Genomic DNA, 23,234 nt, shown 5'->3' on the forward strand with positions numbered 1-23,234 from the left:
ACCGTGGGCAAGTGGATATTATTTAAGACACATTATTCAAGATATATGCTATGAAGAAAAGCACTAGCAATGATGAATTAACAGAATTATGGTTATGACAAACAAGGGAGAATGAGTAGTGCCTGTTTTAGGGACATTTGTATTAGCAATAAATAACCATAGAGGGCAATTTAAAAATGATGGGACAGGTGGAGAAAAGTGTTTGGATGTATGTTTGGGTGCCTGTGTGGGTCTTCCTGGACAGGCAATTTGGGGATGAACTTTAGCTGTCAGTGGTTATACGACACTGGGCAAGTCTCAATGACAACCTAGCACTAACTTATGAACCCCTCAAGGGCAGGGGTTCTGTCTCTCTGCACCCCATAACCTCTAGCACAGTGTCCAGGGCATAGCTGGGAGGCAAAAAGCATGGACCTAGAGCTTAGGTGGACTTGGGTTTGAATCCTTCTCTGCCACTAGCTATGTGACCTCGTGCAAGTTTACTTAACCTTTTTTCTTTCTGTTTTTAATAGCTGCACCCATGGCATATGGAAGTTCCTGGGCCAGGAATTGAACATGAGCCATAGCTGTGAGCTACGCTGGATCCTTTAACCTTCTGTGCTGGGCCAGGGATCAAACCCTCACCTCTGCAGCAACCCAAGCTGCTGTAGTCAGATACTTAACCCACTGCCCCAGAGTAGGAATCCTATTTAACTTTTCTAAGCCTCGGTTTCCTCATTGGTAAGATGGGGACCAAACCATCATAGTATTGGAAGACTAAATAAGAAAAGATACAAGAAGGGATTAGATGCTCAATTAGTCATGAAGATGATGAATTCTGAGTTATGAATAAACTTTTTATAGACATATTTAATCCCAGTCACCAAATCTCAGAGTTGGAATCCAATTATCCCTCTGATATTTGAGTCCCCTTCCCAACTAGTTGGTATTTCCAGTTTTGGAGATGGCTCCCACTTGTGTATGTCCCCATCTATCTGAACTCTGCCATAAGCAAGCATTTTCCTTCTAAGACACTTTCATCATTCCTTCTCATAAGAAGAGTTCATTTCTAGATCCATGCCTCTAAGCATGCTGTTTGTAGCCCAAAGTGCTCACCTTTTATTACGCAAAGCTGTCAATTGGATTATACAAGGCCCAAACTGGTTTAGCATGATTAAGGGGCTATAGTCACTACAGCTAGTGAAAGACTGAATATCTGCAGTGTTACAAAATTACTCTCAAATCCTTTTTACACATTCTTTGGGGGATAAGAACTGACATAGTAAAAGCTATAATTTTCTACATGAGGCTCCAGAAAAACCTGATAGAAACAGGTGAGATTCATTTGTAGTATAAGAACTATGGATTTTAATATTAATACATTCATTCAGAATGGTAAGCCACTGAGCCAGAAAATCCTGCCCTCCCTGCCCCTCCCTAGCTCACCTCTGGACCACTTAAAAGCCAAACATACTGCTTTTTTTTTTTTTTTTTTTTTTTTTTTTTTTGTCCTTTTTGCTATTTCTTGGGCCACTCCCACGGCATATGGAGATTTCCAGGCTAGGGGTCCAATTGGAGCCGTAGCCACCAGCCTACGCCAGAGCCACAGCAACGCGGGATCCGAGCCGTGTCTGCAACCTACACCACAGCTCATGGCAACGCTGGATCGTTAACCCACTGAGCAAGGCCAGGGACCGAACCTGCAACCTCATGGTTCCTAGTCAGATGTGTTAACCACTGCGCCACGACGGGAACTCCCCAAACATACTGCTTTTAAGGAAGGGCACTGGAGCCTCAAATGGGTCACGTCCCACCTCCCCCACCAAGACCACTCCTAACCCTTCCACCCTGATGCCTCACTATCACTGTCAGGAGGGCACCCAGTTAGATTTCCTCTTCCCTGTCCCCTGGCTATAGCTTATCCATCTGCTTCCCAGCCTTCCCCAGGAAGACCATCTCCGTCTCCTCGCCTGAGATCCAAGGGCCAGTACTAATCTCATTCCAACCATGGGGAACTTTCCCTGCTCTGACTCCACCAGCTTACTGTTGTCTTGCTTCTTTGGTTCCAAACCCAGACAGCCAAGTGCTATTCATCCACTCTCAGCTGTATATGTCTTATCTCAGACCAGAGCCCTCCAATCCTATGAGTCCCTGCACATAAGTGTTCCAAAACACTATTGATTTACTCTTGCACAACACAGAGGGAGAAGAAAGGGAGATTGCTCCCAACAGCTCCTCTGGCTGTGAAAAAAAAGTGGAATGGACTTTGCAGCTACCAGAAAGGTCAAGACTCTAGCTACTCCCTGTTCTTGTCAACAAAGTCAGCTCTAGCTAGGCTTGGAGGGAGTCCTTTACTCCTGTGGGAAGCCATAGGCCTGGGGAAAGAAGAGTGTGCTGTTGTTATAATAGTGCACTCTTTTGGCTGTTGCTTAGTACAGTTCCATTCTAAACTAGAAACACAATAGTACTGAAAATTATTCCATGAGCAATACTATGGCAGGTGCACCCTATCTATGCCTTCCTGCAGCTTAATGAACCCAAGTTCCAGTTTGATCCTTAGAGACTTACTTCCGAGGCCCCCAAGTCCAGCGGGAAGAGAATGTTAAGAGGGCACCTATTGCGGTCCAAGCAGGGCTACGACAGAGACGATGTATCAGGACAATTCTGGAAGCAGATGTTTGAATGGAATCTCTTTTTCACTGGGGTCGATCTTTGGTTTCAACCTCTCTGCTTTATTCTGCTTTGGACATGGTATTCCTACTTGGCCAAAGACCACTCCCAGAAATGACAATTAGACAAGGAGTCAGGTGAGGAGAGGCTGGCTTGCTCTCCCCCAACCCTCCATAAGCACAAGTCCCTGTCTCTTTCTCTTCTGCCTCCCTCCGCCCCCCACCCCCCACCACTTTCCTTTTCCTCTTTCTCCTCCTAACTTGTGTAGATCTGTTTCTCTGCTCTTTTTTTTTTTTTTCTTTTTTAGGGCTTCGCCTACAGCATATGGAAGTTCCCAGGTGAGGGGTTGAATTGGAGCTGCAGCTGCAGGCCTATGCCACCGTCTTAGCAATGCTAGATCTGAGCTGCATTGTTCTCTGTCTTTAAATCTCTCTCCTTTCTTTCCCATCCCCACTGTCTGCCTCTGTCTCTCCTGCTCCCTCCCTGTTTCTGGGTATGTATGTGTCTGTCTGTCTTTCTCCCACTATGTAAGAATGTGCATATGCTTCCTGTCTCTTCTCTTTCTCTGTCTTCCTGGCTCCTCTCTCATGTGGCTTTTCAGTAGGACACCTGGACTGGGAGCCAAAAGACTTAGCTTCTTGTCCTGGCACTACCATTAACTAGTTGTATGGTTATCGCCAAGTTGCTTTCTACCTCTGGGCCTCAATTTCCTTGACCCCACAGCAGGTTAGACTAGATGTTCATCCAGGTTCTCAGCAGTTCTAAGATTTTATCACTGCCTGAAGTGGAACTCAGACCCACGAAAGAGTAGCTATTGTAGAAATAGGAGAAGCATGCTGGGGGTTCCCAACAACAGCAAAAGTACCAGGGGATACCTGAGTACAACTCAAGAGAGGATGTGACTAATCCCAGACAACACTGCCAGAGGATCAACTACCTGCTGGGCAGGCACTGTGCTTGTACCTCATTCAACCTGGTGAGATGGGTATGGGATGGATCCTATTTTAGGGGTGAGAAAACTGAAGTACCAGGAGTGAGGCCACTTGCCCAAGGTTACACAGCTGAGAATCATTGGAGCAGGGTTTAAATTTGGGCTATCTGACTCCTAAGCCCATGTGTTTGTCTGTGATACTGCATTGCCCCAGGCACCAATGCTCACTCACAAGCTTCCCACTCAGGCTGCAGAGTAAATGGCTCTAGACCCTAAGGGTTCTTGGATCCAGACCAAATGGTTCAACCAATTCTCCCTTCCTTCACGATACCAACTCCGACTTCTCAGCTTCTGCCTGTGACTGCTGCAACAGGACTCAATTGCCTGCACACTGCCTGTGTGCTTGGGTAGCACTGACCTTTATATTTTCAAATGTGTACATCTTATGGCCATTCTACATAAACAGGCACCTTGCCAGAGCCTAGTGCAGTGCTGGCCCCACTGCAGAGGCCTTGGTTTGTGGAAAAACTGATGAGCACCAAGCTACTTCGTGGCACTGAGGTCATGTCCTTGAGTTCTCTGCTTGGGCTTTCAGTAGATACCTGAGACCCTGCGGACTTCATATCACAATCCCTGCAGGCAGCCTCCACCTACTCAATGGCACCTAAGGGATGGCTTGGGGAGAGGGTTAGATGGTATTCAAGTCACAGAAGCAGAACTTGGGGTCCCCTGATGATAATTCTAGCCAAGTGAGCAACGATAAAGAGAACCCCAGCTTCTTCACAGAGAAGCAGCAGCCATGACTTCTATTCTCAAGGAAACACTAGAATAAAAGAGATGAAACACGCAAAATAAAGAATGAGAGGAATTCCTGTTGTGGCTCAGCAGGTTAGGAACCTGGCTAGAATCTATAAGGATGTGGGCTTGATCCCTGGCCTTGCTCAGTGGGTTTAAAGATCCGGTGTTGTCACAAGCTTCAGGGCAGGTCACAGACGCAGCTTGGATCTGGTGTTGCTGTGGCTGTGGCATAGGCCTGCAGCTGCAGCTCTGATTTGACCTCTAGCCTGGGAACTTCCACATGCTGCAGATGCAGCTGTAAAAAAGGAAAAAAAAAAAAAAGAATAAGTATATGTAATTTTCTACAGCACGTTCACCCTTGTCTTACGTTATGTATGTATGTATTATGAAATAAAATCATGGGAGCACAGAGCAGGGAAACTGCTTTTGTAATCTGATTCTGAAGACTAGGACAGGCTCTTGCACAGCTGCAAGTCAAAAGCCTGAAGCCTGGGAGTCCATCACTGGAATCACCGAGAGTGTTACATCCAGAGCCCCATGAAGCCCCAGCTTGGACATGGGTCAGGCACCAATGGTTGTCTTGGTTTCAGGAAGCATGTAAGACCCATCACAGGTTTGATAGCCCTCATTTTTGACTTTTTTTTTTTTTTTTTTTTTTGTGCATCTGTCCCGCTGTCAGATATATGGTGAGTGAAAGTGAATGTGAAGTCCTGTCCCCAGAAGTCGCTTTCACATGTCCCAAAAAGAACAATGGAATTAACCATCCTGGGGAATTCAATCCTCATGGAAAATCCAAACCTTGTTCCACCCACCTCATAATCTTCTACTTACCCTTGTTGAGTGCTAGAAATATGATTCATTTGGTAGAGATGAATCCACAGGCCTCAATTCCAGAAATGCTCCCCTTTTTAAGAGCATGATTAGATTAGCCACCAGTGTAGTTTTATTACTTTTTCCCAACTTTAGTGTAGATGTCAGGGTGGCCACGGAAAAGTCTGATAACAACAGTTCCCAGATAGTCTGAGTCTGCATGCTGCTCTCCTGAAGGGGAGGCCTTTTGCCTGCCCTCCTCGCAATGCCCCGGCCCCTCCCCTCCCCGCCCCTCTCCAGAGCCCACCCAGGGACAACAGCCATGAAAACAGCAGGGGGGCCAAGAGCACACCAAGAAGCTGTGTGATCCAAGGCTCAGATACTCTCTAAAAGCCACCGGAAGTTCACTGAAGTCGTAGTGCCCCCTCTGTGTGCCCCTGGAGGCTGGCACTTCACTTTGTCTCAATCACAGGCCAATTCCATGCTCTCCTGTGCTCAGGGGTGATTTATTGATCCGGTTCTAGATGGCAGGAGCAGGCACCTGATTCATCTGCCTCTCCATCCCCAGCAAGTCCCACAGGGTTTCAGGGCTGGGCCAGCATATATTCTGCGCCCCTTTCTTCTGAGGCTGATGTGTCACCTCTGAGGACAAATCACTGCTTCAGCCGGGGGGTGGGGGTTGCAATGCAGTTAGGGCAGCCTAAGAAGGGGGGACCCTCCCGAAGGCCATCTACTCCTGGGACCTACTGCACAGCAGTGACCACACACCCAGAGAGTGGCAGAGCTGTGATTAGGGCCCGGATCTTCCTCCAACCTGCCTGCACCTCAGGGTACCCAGTATAAGGGCCCCCCCAGCAAGTGCTGTTAGGGGATCCAGCACTCCAAAGACATGTCCAGTTTGTTCTCAATTTTCAACACACTTTTGGTTGACACCTGGTCCACACTGCAGGAGGCATGAAAGAAGATGAAATGCTATTTTATATGAATGATCTTGAAGTTACGTGGTGGCCGCAGAAAAATCTAATGACACAAGGGCCCCCACCCCTGCATCTCGCAGTGAACCAGCAGGGAGGTGATGATAAACCTTAACTTTCATCTCCATCTCTGACTCCCAACCAGCTCCCCCACCCCCAGCAGATCAGTCTTGGAAAAAAGCTCCCAGGGCTCCCTAAAGAAACAGATGGAGAACGTATGAGGAGAAAAGAATGGGTCATTTCATCCAAAAGGACATGTGTGGCAAGGCTGTCCTTTTATAGTTAGAAACATAACCATTTCTCTATTATTTGTGGTGAAGGGAAAAGTTCTGACTTTACAGTAACACAAAACAAAAACAAACAAAACAGACTAAGCCTGAAGTAGCCTCTAATTATAGAACACACAATTATCAGCAGCCCATGTTTTAACTCTGGTTTCCCAAGTGCAGTCTTGCCAAAGAACCCTTAAAGGCCCTATACCCCACCACACCCCAACTATAGCAGGCCCCCTGCATCCCTGATTAAAGGTGAGCTCACTTTATATAGGGTCCAGCCCTGACAGTGCTCAGATAACCCCCAGGCCCAGAGCTGTCCAGAAAGCTGAAGCCTGAGGGAGGGTCAAGCTTCTCCCAGAGTGAATGATGTCACCTGAGTGCAGGGAGAGCTGTTTCTCAGACTGAGCCCCCTTCCAATGCCAGAGGGGGAGGAGGCCTTGTCTGTGAAGCTACTTAGGTAAGAAGCATCAGTTAACAAGTCAGATGGTACCGAGGGGGAGGGAGCTGCTGGGGGCTAAAGTGCCCTTTTCCCCCTACACATCAGGCCAGATCACCTAGGTCAGGGACACCCATGGATGCCAGGCACAGGGAAGCAGCCCGTTACCTGCTGGACATCCTGCTGGAAGACGCAGAGCTGCAGCCGCTGGTGGAGCCGCACCTTGCGGTGCTGCCAGATGCTCTCAAGCCGCCGCTGGTGGTGCAGCACCTCGTGCACCACGTCCAGCACCTGGTGCACTGCCTTGGAGTAGTTGGCTGTGGCCGTGAGGGACTCGGAGTTCCCAGGACTCAGGGGACGCTGCAGCACATCCAGCAGGGCTTTGCCATCCTGGCTGACCTGCAAGAGGTAAAGAGGGTCAAATCAAGGGAGCAGAGGGGCAGGTGAGACACAGAGAGAACCTCAGTCCTACCCAGATCCATGACACCCAAGGAGGGTGCTGGCCCGAGCTGCTGTGGTGCCTGCCTTGCTGCCTGGGGAGGGCAGAACCTTCTGGAATCCTGTAGGAGAGGAGGTGCTGGGGCAGTAGCCAGGTCTGCCAGACCCTGAATCGGTATCTCTCTCCCCTTTAAGTTTCAGCCTCATCAGGGCAGGGGTTCTGCCTTGTTTATCCCCCACCTCCTAAAGCCTAGAATAGTACCTGACACTGGGTACTTGATAAATATTTTGACTGACTCACTGACTAGGTCAGGCAGCAGAAGCAGAACATTATTTCAGAGATAAAGCCGAACATAAGCTACACCATAAACCTCTCTCCCTCTTCTTTCTTCACCTTCCTCTACAGCGCTCCAAACTTCTAGGCGTGTGGCCAAAGGCAACTTATATTACCTCTTTGGGCCTCAGTTTCCTTGTCTGTGCAATAGGGATAGTAATAGTACATACCTCATAGGGTCGTGGTGAGGACTATATAAGTTAACACATGCAGGGCATTTAGCATAGGACTTGGAACACTGTACTGGCCATTTCTACTTTTTTGGGGGGCTATTTAGGGCCGCACTTGAGGCATATGGAGGTTCCCAGGCTAGGGGTCTAATCCGAGGTACAGCTGCCGGCCTATACTACGGACACAGCAATGCAGGATCTGAGCTGTGTCTGCGACCCACACCACAGCTCACGGCAATGCCAGATCCTTAACCCACTGAGCAAGGCCAGGGATCAAACCCGCAACCTCATGGTTCCTCGTCAGATTCATCTCTGCTGTGCCACAACGGGAACTCCTGGCATTTCTACCTTTATCCTCCCCCTCCTCCTCATCATCATTTCTCTATCCTGTCGTTTTCCTTATCATTTTCCATTCTTTTATAGTTATACTTCTTTGACTCTTGTTCTATACAAGTTTTTTTTTCCCTCCTGAAAAAAGGTAATATCTCCATCTTTCTAGAACACGCAGAGTAAGGGAGGGACCGTTAGGTTGCAGACACAACCTCCAAGCCCCTGGGCTCCCCAACATCTACCCTCAGAGCTGAAACCAGTGGGGGTGACACCCTGTCACTTGTCACTGGAATCCTGGCAACATTTCTGGAAAGTGGCGTCACCTGATTGACACCTGTGGCTCTCCAGTGCTTGGCAGAGTATCCAGCAAGCATGTGTCTTTCTAATTTAAAATAGGGGTGACTAGGGAATTGATAGGAATTTTAAGACCCCAAATTAATTTGGTTAACAATGAAGTCAGGGTTGGTTTGGAGTTGAAATGGTCTTCTTTTCCTTCCCGCAATGTGGGAAAGGTGTTGACTAAGGGGGAGCTGTTTGCTGGGCTCGCAGTCTCCCCTCCCCCACCCTCACATCCTGATAATAGCTTGGCTGTGGGTCCAGGAGCACAGAGGCAGCTGTTACTCCCCAGGTGATAGAGCCACAGAGGTGCGTGTGGGGCTGGGGCTTGACCCAAGAGGAGCACTGGCAAGGAAGCAGCTGAGCCAGGAGGGGGAGCCTGGCTGGATGAATAGGGTCAGTTTCAGTGCCCACCTCTATCCACCCCATGCCACCATGCCTGCTTTCCATGACGAATGGCCAGGAGAGGAAGAGAGGAAGCATCTCCTAAACAACACTGTAATGTGAGTAAGACATGCATCCTACGGCTATACCCAAGAGAGCTCTCTTCAGGGAATTCTGAGCAATACTGCCAGGGCATTGGGCTACAGCCAGGGCAGGGTGGTTCCAGATGGAGGACCAAGTCCTGAAATACAAGGGCATTCAAGTTCCAGTCTTCTACCTCAGTCCACATGTGCAGGAGGTGGGGGCAACCCCCTGACCTCTGCAGTGGGCTTGGAGGAAGCGCCTATGTCCCAAAGTGCTAAGGCCTGAGAATTAACTGGGAGAAATGTTGCATCTCTTCATATAATGACACTCACACTACACGTGTGTGAACTGTGTACGTAAAATATTCACCTCATTTGTGTTGCTCTGATTTTGTGTTACATAAGGAAGAAATTTAGAGACCCTTGACCCATGGGCAGAGGCCAGTTCTGTTACAACGAAAGGCTTGGAGCAGAGCTGATGAGATCAGGCTTGGCTCACAAGCCTCCCTCTCTGCCTCCTCTAATGATGAAACCTGTTCCCATTTTTCAGCACTTATTACCGTCAGGCGCTGGGCCAAGTGCATTACATGGATTATCTTTACAACCCTCAAAACTACAGGCGGCTGAGATCCCCTTCGTTTTACAGAGGAAGAAACGGAGGCTTCAGGTGTTTAAGTAACTTGCCCGAGGTCACAAAGGTAAGAAGGGAGCCAGGATTCAAGCTTTGGTTTTGACTGTGGTAAAAACGCTTATTCTTACCCAGTGGCCATTCGTTCTTCGACTTTGACATGCACCAAACTCACTTAGGGTAATATTTATTAGAATGGAGGTTCTGGGTCCCACTTCTTCACATTCTGATTCAGCCTGGATTGGAACCAGGAATCCGCAATTTTTTTTTGTCTTTTGTCTTTTTTTTAGGGCTGCACCCATGGCACATGGAGGTTCCCAGGCTAGGGGTCGAATCGGAGCTGTTGCTACTGGCCTATACCAAAGCCACACCAACACCAGATCCAAGCCATGTCTGCGACCTACACCACAGCTCACAGCAACGCCAGATTCTTAACCCACTGAGCAAGGCCAGGGATCAAACCTGCAACCTCATGGTTCTTAGTCAGATTCGTTTCCGCTGCGCCATGATGGGAACTCCGGAATCTGCATCTTTAACACGTGCCTCAGGCTCACCTGAGACAGGTGGTCCAGGAACCCACTCTGAGAAACAGTGCTCCAGTTGACCTTGCCCCCAAGAAAACCCACCGGCAAGCAGTGAGTACCCTTTGCCCTCCTCACCCAGCTTCCGTAATTGGCCCATCTCTTCACATCCCTCAGCCCTTCCCTCAGAGTTAGCGAACTTACTGTATATAAACACACAGGTGCACCTGTAGGTCCCTTTCTTTTTACTTTTCCTTTTTCCTTCTCCTTTTGAAAGGACGTGTTTTCCCCTCCTAATGTGTACCAAGCTCCCAGCCTTTGACTTTTCAGCAGAAGAGGCTTTAGTCTGTCCTCTGCTTCCACAGCAGCTTCTCACTCCCACACGTACTCACCTCCATCCCATGGTGAGATGTCCTATGGACCCTCTGGTGGTAAAACTAGTATTTTTTGATAAGCTACTTCATGAAAGGGGTGGCAGGGCTAGTGCGTACATGCCCGCTTACCAGTCAGGAAGCTACTCCAGAGAAGCACTGCCTTGCTGTCTTATAGTTCTTCCTCAGAGGAGAGAGTCTGATCTTCACACAGGGTGAGGGGTGTGTGTATGTGTGTGTGTGTACACGGACACCAAGGTGGTGCCTGCTGATGGCTGCATTTTCCTGTTTGCTGGCTGGAGACACCACCATTCATAGATCAAGGATCTTAAAGATGTGCCAAAGGAAGAAAAACAGCCTCTCTTCTTCTTAGTCCAACTCAGGCAATTACATAGCACACAGGCTGTGCCACCCCCCAACACACCTCCCCCCCACACACACACAGAGCCAGGACACCTGGGTGTCCTCCTTGGTTCTCACCTCTGTGTAGGCCTGGGTCACCTGCTCATACAAGGACTGGTGGTGGTGGATCGCCAGCTCCAGGTCCTGCATCTCGGATGGCAGGCCACCTTCACTGCACATCTTGCACCAGGCGTCCACTCCTGACAGGAACTGGAAGGAGATGCCAGCTGGGTCAGTGTGGGGGCACTGGGGGTGGGTAAGGGGCAGATTATGTAGAGATGGTCAGACACCTTGGGAATAAGCATCAGGACCTCTGGAAGCCTTCAGAGTCCACTGCAGAGGGTGGAGTTTTTTCTTTAATTCTACAAACACCAACCCCAGATAAGTAGTCAGACTCATACCCATTTAGGAAGTGTGGTTTCCCACAAAGATAGATGACTATTTATGAAATTTCTAGGGATGGGAACTGTCTACCTTTTCAGTAGGTTATATCCACATGCTGATTATAAAATGCAAGTGTGCCAGCGGCTTCCTGTCCTGTGCATACTCACAGGCACATGCAAGAGGCAACATATAATAAAATGGGATGTTTCCAAACATGTGATTTAGAGTGTGGACACAGAGCTGTGAAGAATAGCAAAGAACATTTCACACAGGCCCAATCGGCACTCTAGGGAACTTGCAGAGACCATTCCCACAGGGGATGGAGATTAACACTCAACAAGATCCCTGCTGTTGGGTCAGAATCCCCTGGGGGTGGGGGAGGGGAGGGCGGCTGAGGGGGAAGGACTGTACTGTGCCTACCGTGGCTTCTGAGATGTGATATATAGACATAGCTCTTGACAGACATCAAATTATTTAAAAGTTAAAACTAACAACTGTGGAAGACTCTGGGTCTCCATGCACAAAGGGTTAGCTAACTGAAATCACTCAGATTTATTGGGTGGAAAATACACCTCTAAAATGCAAATAATTCTTCACCCAACAGTCTGGAATGGTTCTGTCTGTGATTCTTCTTGCCTGGCTGCACAGCTCCACTTAAATTAATTGCCTAAATACCTTTTTATCTCATTGCCTAGGACAGCCCATATGAGGATAATAAAGAGCTGCCCAAATAAACACATTGAAAAAATAGCCTTGAACCTGCTGTTCGGTGTGTATGTATGTGTATCTGCATGTGTTTTCCAGCTAAAAGGAAGCATGGTTTATGAGTTTCCCTGAAGGAATGGAAATACCTGAGAAACTGCATTCAAAAAAGGATACAAATAAAACCACTTCTGATCCAAACTAATCCAAGTCAGGAAACATCAAATAGAAGTTGACTCCTTCAGTTGCTCTCAGCTCAGGTACTAGGTTTCTGCAACTGTGTGAGTTCTAGTCTTGGTATTATTGTCAGCTTTCAGTCCTTAGCCAGGTTGGTTTTTTCTCTGTATGTTTTTATTACACGTGGAAAAATGCTGGGTGGCAGCCAGGGTCAGACTGCACGCACTTGCTATATCTCAGAAGCTGCTTTGCTTCAGCAACAATCATTTTTTAAAGGAACCTGAAAGCAACTTGACACTCCTGTGACTGCTGTGGGGGAGTTCCTTTTCAAGGCCTTTGAGACATCTATCAGAGTCTAACCAGAGTCCCATAGCAGATCCCACAGAATGGTCATCTCAAGGAGAGAAAGAAAGAGAGAGAGAAGTACCGAACCTCCACTGCCAAGCTGGAGAAACTTCAACAAAGTGTGCAAATGATAAGGCTGAAGAGAGGACAGGAGATGAGACGTGAATATTCTCATGGTCCAAGAACAAATCGGTCACTATCAGCCACTTCCCCCAACATCTTACATCATCTTAAACAACAGCAACAACAACAAAGAGGCTGGATCCCTCTCCATGTGTAAGGGCTGTTCTTGACTTAATATCTTTGGGGAGGTCTCAGATGGAAACAGACACAAGTGGAGGAAATACTATGATACAGGATAGTATGTTGAACAAATACCTGCAGTAGTGATGTCTACCATTTAAAAAACACACTAGGCACCTTACATGCTCCACCTCTAATTCTTAAAACAGTGCTGTGAGATTTATGACTACCTCCACATTAAAGATGAAGAAACAAGCTCTGGAAGATGAGGTGACTTGCCCAGGAATTAATGCTTAGGACCTACCTGTGTCTGGCATCAAAGCCGAGACTTTCAGTTGTCCCATGCTGCCTTCCAAGTTAGGTAGGCAGCTGAGGAAGATATTTAAGGTGTGACCTTGTGCCTGATCATATTATCTTCGAGCTACCCAAATGTCATACATATAAAGAAATTTAGAGGTTAAGACCAAGGCTTTAAAGTTAGACACACCTGGATTGAAATCCCAGATGCCTATTGATTGTATCATTTTCATAGGGGTGTTTACTAACCAGCATACAAAGGTATATATGTATGTGTACACACACATACACGTGTGTTATAAACTTTGCTTGTATAAAAGGTGAATAGCACATAATTTACAAAGAATAATAACATAGAGAATGTTTCTTATGATAAATTCCATGTAACAAATTGCTTCTCACAGATGCTTTCATGTGCAAGTGACAAACATATAGTTCCAACAAAAAAGCTGGTTGATACTTTCACTTTTGTTAAGGTGTAGCACAAAAGTGAAAAATATCTGGAGACATGTCAGAATGTTACTCATTCACCAATGACTGCAAGTGACTTCCTTGATAAATTGAATAATAGCTTTTGACTATCAGAGGTTTATTTCCTTAAGTTTGTGTGCTGTTCATAATGTAACAGCTATACACAGGGCACATTTTTAGGCTTAATTTGCATTTTATTTGTTTATTTATTTATTTATTTTTGCTTTTTAGGGCCACATCTACGGCATATTAAGGTTTCCAGGCTAGGGGTCAAATCTGAGATACAGCTCTAGCCTACACCACAGCCATAGCAATGCAGGATCCGAGCTGTGTCTGAGACCTACTCCATAGCTCATGGCAATGCCAGATCCTTATCCCACTGAGTTAGGCCAAGGATTGAACCCGCAACCTCATGGTTCCTAGTCGAGTTTGTTAACCGCTGAGCCACAACAGGAACTCCTTAAATTGCATTTTATAAGATTTATTTTCCCTCTAATTTTCTTAAGACTCCAGATAATCAATAAAACAACAAATCAAACCCTGGCTTATTAACATCTGATGATTTTCATGGTGCAAAACTTTTACCTTGGCCTATTCATGTTACCATCACAAAACCATCAAATGTGGAATTGGGAAGAAGTAATCAGGAGCCATAACTGTATGTTGTTTCTACCACAGACGTAAACAGAAATAATACCAAGAATACGGAAAATAATAAAATGTGGTAAAATAATTGAAAATGATGAGTGTTGAATACTCCTTACCTTTGTCTTTAATATGCTGTATTTAATTTAAATTTACATAGTTTAAAGTAATGGCTATATTTAACAATCAGCTCATAGAATTCCTGAAAATTCAACAATTGGCTCTCCCCAAGCTGGTTAGAGTCAGCTCCAACATGCCACTGGATCTTAGATCACTTAATCTCCCTGAGTTTCTCTGCTTCTCTCTACAAAACGGGTTAGTCCATGTCACTGGCCAATGACAGTAAGTAAATGGCAATAAGTAATTATTATTTTTGTCCATTGTATTATTATTACATTACCATTACTCACAGCAAATGCTTGATGTAAAATTAGTTTCCTCCTGCTCTCAGCAGTCAATGATCAGTTTTGTTTCACCCTTTTGGTCTATGCTCATGGAAAACAAACTAAGCAGTCATCACACACACACTCGCACAGACACAACAATAAGCCACTAAGCAGAATGTAAACAGGCTCTGGGTTCCTTCCTGTCTAACTGTTAAGCAAAGCCACCAAGAGTTACCAATGTCTCTGGGCCCACAGGGGCCATGAAAGTGTAGAACATGGATTATTGTCACAACTACTCAGCAGGGTCTTTGGTATTCTGAGGAGAGGAGGGGCTCTCCACCCTCAGTGTACGTATCCCCACCCTGCCCTGGCCCTGTCCCTCTACTCCCCACTGCTGGCTACTACAGCAGCTCCCTTGACCTCACCTGCTCAGCCTTCTGATGGAACACCGCAGACATGGCGAGGATGGTGCTGCGTTCATCCAGGGCGGCCGCAAAGCTCTTCCACTCCTGGTCTAGCTGCGTGGAGATCTGCTTGATTTGCTGCGAGGCATAATGGCCAGCCTCTGAGAGGCGGGAAGCCACAGACATGATGCGGTTGATGTTGACATAGGCATTCTGGGAAGCAAGGGAGAACAGGCGCTTAGTGGGGCAGGCTCAAAAGGCACTCACGCAGCACTCTAGGCAGGGGAATACATGGGGAAGGAGGTTACCCAGAACAAAAAGTCTGAGAGAGTCTAGTATTGGCCACGCCAGTGTATCCACTTGGGGGCCAAAGGAGGTCTCTGTCTATGACACAAAGTTTTAGTAGCTGGCAGGTACATTCTGGGGACCAACATAGTTTTTGTGCCAACTATGAATGCCCATGAATGCAGTCACCTTACATGGACCACTGTAATAATCCTCGCAGTCATCTTAGGAGGTCAAGCCAAGGGGATAGCATGATACTTGGAAGAGTTTCTCTCTGGAAGCAATGGCTCAGACCAGGGCAACAGCCAGAGGAGCCAAAGGCACCTCTCTCACTCAGGAGAAAGCTGTACCCAGGGCACTACTGTCAACTACAACAGGGTGCAGGGCAAAGGACACATGGCACATGATAACTACACATCTTCCTACCACCAAGTGAAGACTTTGCTGCGCTTCCCCCACCGAGAGAGCTGGAGAACTGGCCAGCAGCCAGGGCTTAAATAGAGAGAGCACATGTAGCCACAACATCCATGCTAAAAATACAGTCTGTGGAGCCCTTTCTTATCTCTACTTGACTTCAGAACATTTTCCTACCTGACCCCAAAAAGGCATCTGTGGGGGGTCTCCTGGGACTGCTGACTGCTCTTACCCAGTGTTTTGTTTATATTCATTTCTATCTTTGATTTCCAATTAAAAATTCATGATCATGTGTGATGGTCCCTACTAGGCCAGCAGAAAATTCTCTAGGAAGGACTAAGACAAAAGGAAACCCCCACAAACGAAGACAGTAATGAGAATGGTTATTTTTAACCGCTACCTCCTATTAATTGAGGTGTCAAAACAATTGAGTAATATTGTGTCACCTCCAGGGAGCTTTTCTGACTCACACAATGTCTGTCTGAAGAAGGACCAGAGTGGCAGGTTGCTGGCATACCTTTGTTCTTTGTTATGAATCTTCTCATATGATAATAAATATTCTTCAGCAACAGCATTTTCTCTTGGCTCTATCAGCTCAGTGGTAGTTCATTAATAATGGGTAAGTTTAATGAAGGTTCTTTATTTTCCTTTCCCTCTTCCCTCCTGCTCCCCATTCATCTTCATTGTCTCCAACCTCAAGAACTCCATCCCAAACCTGAGCCAAGTGGATAAGGTCTCCCTTCCTTTAAAAGGTCTCTGTGGAAACTCTGAGGTTAAGAGAACTACTTGAACAAAAATCCATCCTAATGTTTAATGACCTCCCAGGTGTAATCTCTGTGTGAAGTCTGATCTGAGAACTTTCTGACATAATGCATTTCGTTAATAGAACTAGAATACTAGTAACTCTTATTATTTGAAATAACTATCCTTTAAAGATTTAGGAGTCATTATCAGCCCTGTTTTCTGAGTTAGGATAGGGTTTCTTCTTAAAATTAAACTCTCTTTATAGAACCGACAGAAAAACCACTCTGATTTAGAAATAGAAGAAAAGAGGAGATGGGATTAAGATGGCAGAATAGAAGGACTGGAGCTCAACTTCTCTCCTATAAACAACAAAATTCACAACTGAAGACTGAGCAGTCTTCACTCAAATGGACTGGAAACCTTAAAAAAGATATCCTACTCCAGAAGAAAAAGAGAAGGACACATCAAGAGGTAGGAGGGGTGATTACATGATATAAACAACCCCATACCTGCCGGGTGGGAAGCCCCACAGACTGGAAACTACCTGGTTCACAGAGACTCACCTACAGGAGTGAGAGTGCTGAGCCCCACATCAAACTCTCACATGTGGGGAACTTGCACTGGGAGAAAGAGCCCCTGGAGCATCTGGCATTGAAGGCCAGTGGGGCTTGTGCACAGGAGCTCCATGGGACTGGGGGAAACGGAGACCCCGTTCTTAAAAGCCACACACGGACTTTCATGTGCACTGGGTCCCAGGGCAAAGCAAAGTCTCCATAGGAATCTGGGTCAAACCTGACTGCAGTTCTTGGAGGACCTCCTGGGAAAACAGGGGTGAATGTGGCTTCTTGTGAGGGAAGGACATTGAAAGCAAAGCTCTCGGGAATATTCAGCAGCCCTGCCTTTCTCTGGAGGTGGCCATTTAGGGAAAATCTGGCCCCACCCATCAAATCTGAGAAGCCCTAGGGAAAACAACAATCCAGGTGGGATCACAGCCCCAACCCTCAGTAAACAGACTACCTAAAGACCCCTCAAGCACACAGACACCTCTAACCCCAGAGACTAAGCCCCAACCACCAGAGGGATTAGAATCAGCTCCACCTACCAGTGGGCAGGCATCAGCCTCTCCCATCAGGAAGCCTACAGCAAGCCCCCATAGAGACTTCAGCCACAGGGGGGCAGACAGCAGAAGTAAGAGAGGCTACAACTCTTTTATCTGTAAAAAGGTCACCACACCAAAATCCTATAAAAATGAAAAGACAGAGGACTATAACTCAGACGAGGGAGAAAGGAAAAACCCCAGAAAATCAGCTAAGCCATGAGGACATTCTCAACCTCCAAGAAAAAGACTTTAGACTGTTGATGCTGAAGATGATGCAAGACATTGGGAATAAACTGGAGGCAAAGATGGATAACTTACAGGAAACACTGAGCAAAGAGATACAAGATATAAACCTTAAACAAGAAGACATGCAAAATACAATAACTGAAATAAAAAGTCACTAGAAGCAGCTAACAGCAGAATACAGGAGGCTGAAGAACGAATAAGTGAGGGGGAGGACAGATTAGAGGAAATTATGAATGCGGAACAGAAAAGAGAAAAAAGATTGAAAACAAATGAAGAGCATCTCAGAGAACTCTGGGACAATGTTAAACACACCAACATCCATATTATAGGGATGCCAGAAGGAGAAGGGAGAGAGAGAAGGAGACAGAAAAAATATTCCAAGAGGTAACAGCTGAAAACTTCCCTAACATGGGGAAGGAAGCACCCACTCAAATCCAGGAAGCACAAGAGTACCATATAAAATACACCCAAGGAGGAACACCCCGAGACACATATTAATCAAACTGACCAAAATTAAAGACAAAGAGAAAATCTTGAAAGCAGCTAGGGAAAAGAAACAAATAACATACAAGGGAACCCCAATAAGGTTATTGGCAGATTTTTCAGCAGAAACTCTGCAGGCCAGGAGGGAGTGGCATGATATAGCTAACGCGATGAAAGGAAGAAACCTCCAACTAAGATTACTCTACCCAGCAAGGCTCTCATTCAGATTTGAAGGAGAAATCAAAACCTTCACAGATAAGCAAAAGCTGAGAGAATTCAGCAACACTAAACCAGCCTTACAACAAATACTAAAGAACTTCTATAGGCAGAAAAGAAAAGACAGCAACAGGAAACAAAAATGCCACAAATGATAAGGCTCACCAGTAAAGGTATATCTACAGTAAAGATACAAAATCATCCATGCACGATTATACCACCAAAATCAGAAATCATGAGAAGAGGTGGGTACAAATACAGGACACTGGAGATGAACTTGCAATCAAGAGAACAACAACTTAAAATAACCTCGTGTACATTTAGACTCATATCAAAACTTCAGAATAACTGCAAACCAAAAAATCTACAATTGATACACAAACAAAGAAAAATCAACTCAAATACAACACTAAAGATAATCATCAAACAAGAAGAGGAGAGAATAAGAGAAGAAGGAAAGAAAAAAGAGCAGCAAAAACAAATCCAAAGCAATTAATAAAATGGCAATAAGAACATACATATCAATAATTACCTTAAATGTTAATGCACTAAACGCCCCAACCAAAAGACATAGACTGGCTGAATGGATTCAAAAACAAGGCCCATATATATGCTGTCTTCAAGAGACCCACTTCACTTCTAGGGACACATACAAATTGAAAGTGAGAGGATGGAAGAAAATATGTCATGCAAATGGGGATCAAAAGAAAGCTGGAGTAGCAATACTCCTATCAGACAAAATAGACTTTAAAATGAAGAATATTTCAAGGGACAAAGAAGAACATTACATAATGATCAAAGCATCAATCCAAGAAGAAGCTATAACAATTTTAAATATCTACGCACCCAACACAGGTTCACCACAACATATAAGGCAACTGCTAACAACCTTAAAAGAACAAATCAACAATAACACAATAATAGTGGGGGACTTGGACACCCCACTTACAGCAATGGACAGATCAACCAGACAGAAAATCAATAAGGAAACACAGGCCATGAATGAAGCTTTAAACCAGATGGACTTAATAGATATTTATAGGACATTCCATCCAAAAGCAGCAGAATACACATTCTTCTCAAGTGTACATGGAATATTCTCTAAGGTTGATCATATCCTGGGCTACAAATCCAACCTCCATAACTTTAAGAAAATTGAAATCATATCAAGCATATTTTCTGACCACAACGCTATATGACTGGAAATCAACAACAAGGAAAAAACTGCAAAAAACACAAACATGTGGAGACTAAACAACATGCTACTAAACAACCAGTGGATCACTGAAGAAATCAAAGAGGAAATTTAAAAATACCTAGCAGCAAATGACAACAAAGATACTACACTCCAAAACCTATGGGATGCAACAAAAGCTGTTCTAAGAGGAAAGTTTATAGCAATACAAGCCCACCACAGGAAACAAGGAAAAGCTCAAATAAACAAGCTAACTTTACATCTAAAGCAGCTCGAGAGAGAACAGACAAGATCTAAAGTTAGTAGAAGGAATGAAATCATAAAGATCAAAGCAGAAATCAATGAAATAGAAGCAAAGAAAACCATAGAAAAGATCAATGAAACAAAAAGCTGGTTCTCTGAAAAGATCAACAAAATTGATAAACACTTAGCCAGACTTATCAAGCAAAAAAGAGAGAGGACTCAAATCAATAAAATTAGAAATGAAAAAGGAGAAGTAACAACAGACATCACAGAAATACAAAGGATCATAAGAGACTACTATATGAAACTGTATGCCAAAAAAATGGAAAACCTAGAAGAAATGGTACAATTGTTAGAAAAGTACAATCTTCCAAGGCTAAACCAAGATGAAATAGAAAAGATGAATGGACCCATCACAAGAACTGAAATTGAAACTGTGATTAAAAAACTTCCAGCAAACAAAAGTCCAGGACCAGATGGCTTCACAGGCGAATTCTAGCATTTAGAGAAGAGCTAACACCTATTCTTCTGAAACTATTTCAAAAAATTGCAGAGGAAGGGATACTCCCAAACTCATTCTATGAGGCCACCATCACCCTGATACCAAAACCAGACTAAGATACCACAAAAAAAGAAAACTACAGGCCAGTTTCACTGATGAACTTTGATGCAAAAATCCTCAACAAAATACTAGCAAACCACATCCAGCAATACATTGAAAGGATTATACATCATGATCAAGTGGGATTTATCCCAGGGATGCAAGGGTTCTTCATTATCCACAAATCCATCAGTGTGATACACCACATTAACAAACTGAAGAATAAAAACCATAAGATCCTCTCAATAGACGTGGAAAAAGCCTTTTGACAACATCCAACACCCATTTCTGATAAAAACCCTTCAGAAAGTGGGCATAACGGGAACCTACCTCAACATAATAAAGGTCACATATGACACACCCACAGTGAACATCATTCTCAATGGTGAAAAGCTGAAAGAATTCCCACGGAGATCAGGAACAAGACAAGGATGTCCACTCTCACCACTACTCTTCAACATAGTTTTGGAAGTCCTAGCCACAGCAATCAAGAAGTAAAAGAGATAAAAGGAATCCAAATTGGAAAGGAAGAAGTAAAACTATCCCTATTGGCAGATGACATGATACTATACCTAGAGAATCCTAAAGACTCTACCAGAAAACTGTTAGAGCTCATCCGTGAATTTGGCAAAGTCGCAGGATACAAAATGAATACACAGAAATTGATGGCATTTCTCTACACTAACAATGAAAGAGCAGAAAAAGAAATTAGGGAAGCAATCCCGTTTACCGTCGCATCCAAAAGAATAAAATACCTAGGAGTAAACCTACCTAAAGAGACAAAGGATCTGTACTCTGAAAACTATAAGCCACTGATGAAAGAAATCAAAGATGACACAAATAGATGGAAAGACATACCATGCTTGTGGATTGGAAGAGTTAATATTATCAAAATGACTATACTATCCACGGCAATCTACAGATTCAATGCAATCCCTATCAAATTACCAAGGACATTTTTCACAGAACTCGAACAAAATATTTTAAAGTTTGTTTGGAAGCACAAAAGACCCAGAATAGCCAAAGACATCCTGAAAAAGAAAAATGGAGCTGGAGGAATCAGGCGCCTGGACTTCACACTATACTACAAAGCAACAATCATCAATAACACATGGTACTGGCACAAAGACAGACATGTAGATCAGTGGAGCAGGATAGAAAGCCCAGAATTAAACCCACACACCTATAGCCAACTCATCTATGACAATGGAGAAAGGACATCTTGTTCAATAAGTGGTGCTGGGAAAACTGGACAGCCACAGGTAAAAGAATGAAATTAGAACACTCTCTAACACCATACACAAAAAGAAACTCAAAATGGATTAAAGACCTACACATAAGACCAGACACTATAAAACTCTTATAGGAAAACATAGGCCAAACACTCTCCGAAATAAATGACAGCAACATCTTCTCAGATCCACCTCTTAGAGTATTAACAAAAAAAAAACAAAAATAAACAAATGGGACCTAATCAAACTTCAAAGTTTCTGCACTGCAAAGGAAACCCTAAACAAAATGAAAAGACAACCCACAGAATGGGAGAAAATCTTTGCAAGTGAATCAACTGACAAGAGATTCATCTCCAAAATTTATAAACAGCTTCTGTAGCTCCATACAAAAAACAAACAACCGCATCAAAAAATGGGCAGAAGATCTAAATAGACAGTTCTCCAAAGAAGACATACAGAAAAGATGTTCAACATCACTCATTCTTAGAGAAATGCAAATCAAAACCACAATGAGGTGTCACTTAACACCAGCCAGAATGGCCATCATCAAAAAGTCTAGAAATAATAAGTGCTGGATAGGGTGTGGAGAAAAAGGAACCCTAGTACACTGTTGGTGGCATTGTAAATTGGTGCAACCACCATGGAAAGCAGTATGGAAATTCCTCAGAAAACTAAAAATAGAACTACCATTTGATCCAGCAATCCCACTCCTGGGCATCTATCCAGAGAAAACCACGACTTGCAAAGACACATGTACTTCAATGTTCATTGTAGCACTATTTACAATAGCCAAGACATGGAAACAACCTAAATGTCCATCGACAGAGGAGTGGATCAAGAAGATGTTACATATACGCAATGGAATATTACTCAGCCATTAAAAGGAATGAAATACTGGCATTTTTAGCAAGATGGATGGACCTAGAAATGATCATGCTAAGTGAAGTCAGTTATACAATGAGATACCAACATCAAATGCTTTCACTGACATGTGGAATCTGAAAAAAGGACAGACTGAACTTCTTTGCAGAACAGATGCTGACTCACAGACATTGAAAAACTTATGGTCTCTGGAGGAGACAGTTTTGGGGGTGGGGGGATGTGCTTGGGTTATGGGATGGAAATCCTGTGAAATTGGATTGTTATGATCATTATACAACTACAGATGTGATAAATTCATTTGAGTAATAAAAAAAAAGAAATAGAAGAAAAGAGAGGAAAAAGATATATGCTAATTTTAATAGTCTGTCTTCTGAGAGACTGATATTTGGATTGCGCCCCCTTCCATTTCCTGCTTAGGTTACACCCAAAGCAGACCTTGAATGAGGATTTGGGGCACACTGCTTATTCCCAGGAAACACAGTGAGGGAGGAGACAAGTCAAAGAGGGAAGGGAGGCAAAGTAGGAATGGATGTGCCCATTGGTGGGTTGCTGCTGTGACCATCTGGGGTCCTCCCTCCTGAAGCCTTCTGAGAAATGCTGTAGGACACACTTTGGCACATCCCACTGGGAAATGAGGGATGTGGGATATTCATGCGCCAAGTCCCATTGC

The 23,234-nt window shown here is 44.6% G+C and overlaps 1 protein-coding gene and 1 long non-coding RNA gene across 39 annotated transcripts in view; one reads left to right on the forward strand and one right to left on the reverse strand.

The window, feature by feature from the left end:
- Positions 1-23,234, reverse strand: part of KALRN (kalirin RhoGEF kinase) — a 695,174-nt gene that overhangs the window by 389,833 nt on the left and 282,107 nt on the right. For all 37 annotated transcript variants that reach the window (XM_084990933.1, XM_084990932.1, XM_084990931.1 and 34 more), the window contains 3 exons: positions 14,946-15,137; positions 10,949-11,080; positions 7,042-7,272 (listed from right to left, as the gene is read on the reverse strand). In XM_084990933.1, the coding sequence (XP_084847059.1) occupies positions 7,042-7,272; positions 10,949-11,080; positions 14,946-15,137 (555 nt within the window). The remainder of the gene's footprint in view (positions 1-7,041; positions 7,273-10,948; positions 11,081-14,945; positions 15,138-23,234) is intronic.
- LOC146397696 (uncharacterized) lies at positions 8,579-14,229 on the forward strand. Of its 2 annotated transcripts, none has more exons than XR_014824669.1 (3): positions 8,579-8,984; positions 9,499-9,646; positions 12,059-14,229. It is a non-coding gene; the product is annotated as an uncharacterized LOC146397696 (long non-coding RNA). The 2 variants fall into 2 exon arrangements; XR_014824670.1 differs by having other exon boundaries at positions 8,750-8,984; positions 11,950-14,229.

Source organism: Sus scrofa, chromosome 13 (genome assembly GCF_054392235.1).
Source record: "Sus scrofa isolate SSC_HxYL_T2T_F1_AM1 chromosome 13, Sscrofa_HxYL_maternal_Yorkshire_Landrace_v2.0, whole genome shotgun sequence".
Taxonomy (NCBI): Eukaryota; Metazoa; Chordata; class Mammalia; order Artiodactyla; family Suidae; genus Sus; species Sus scrofa.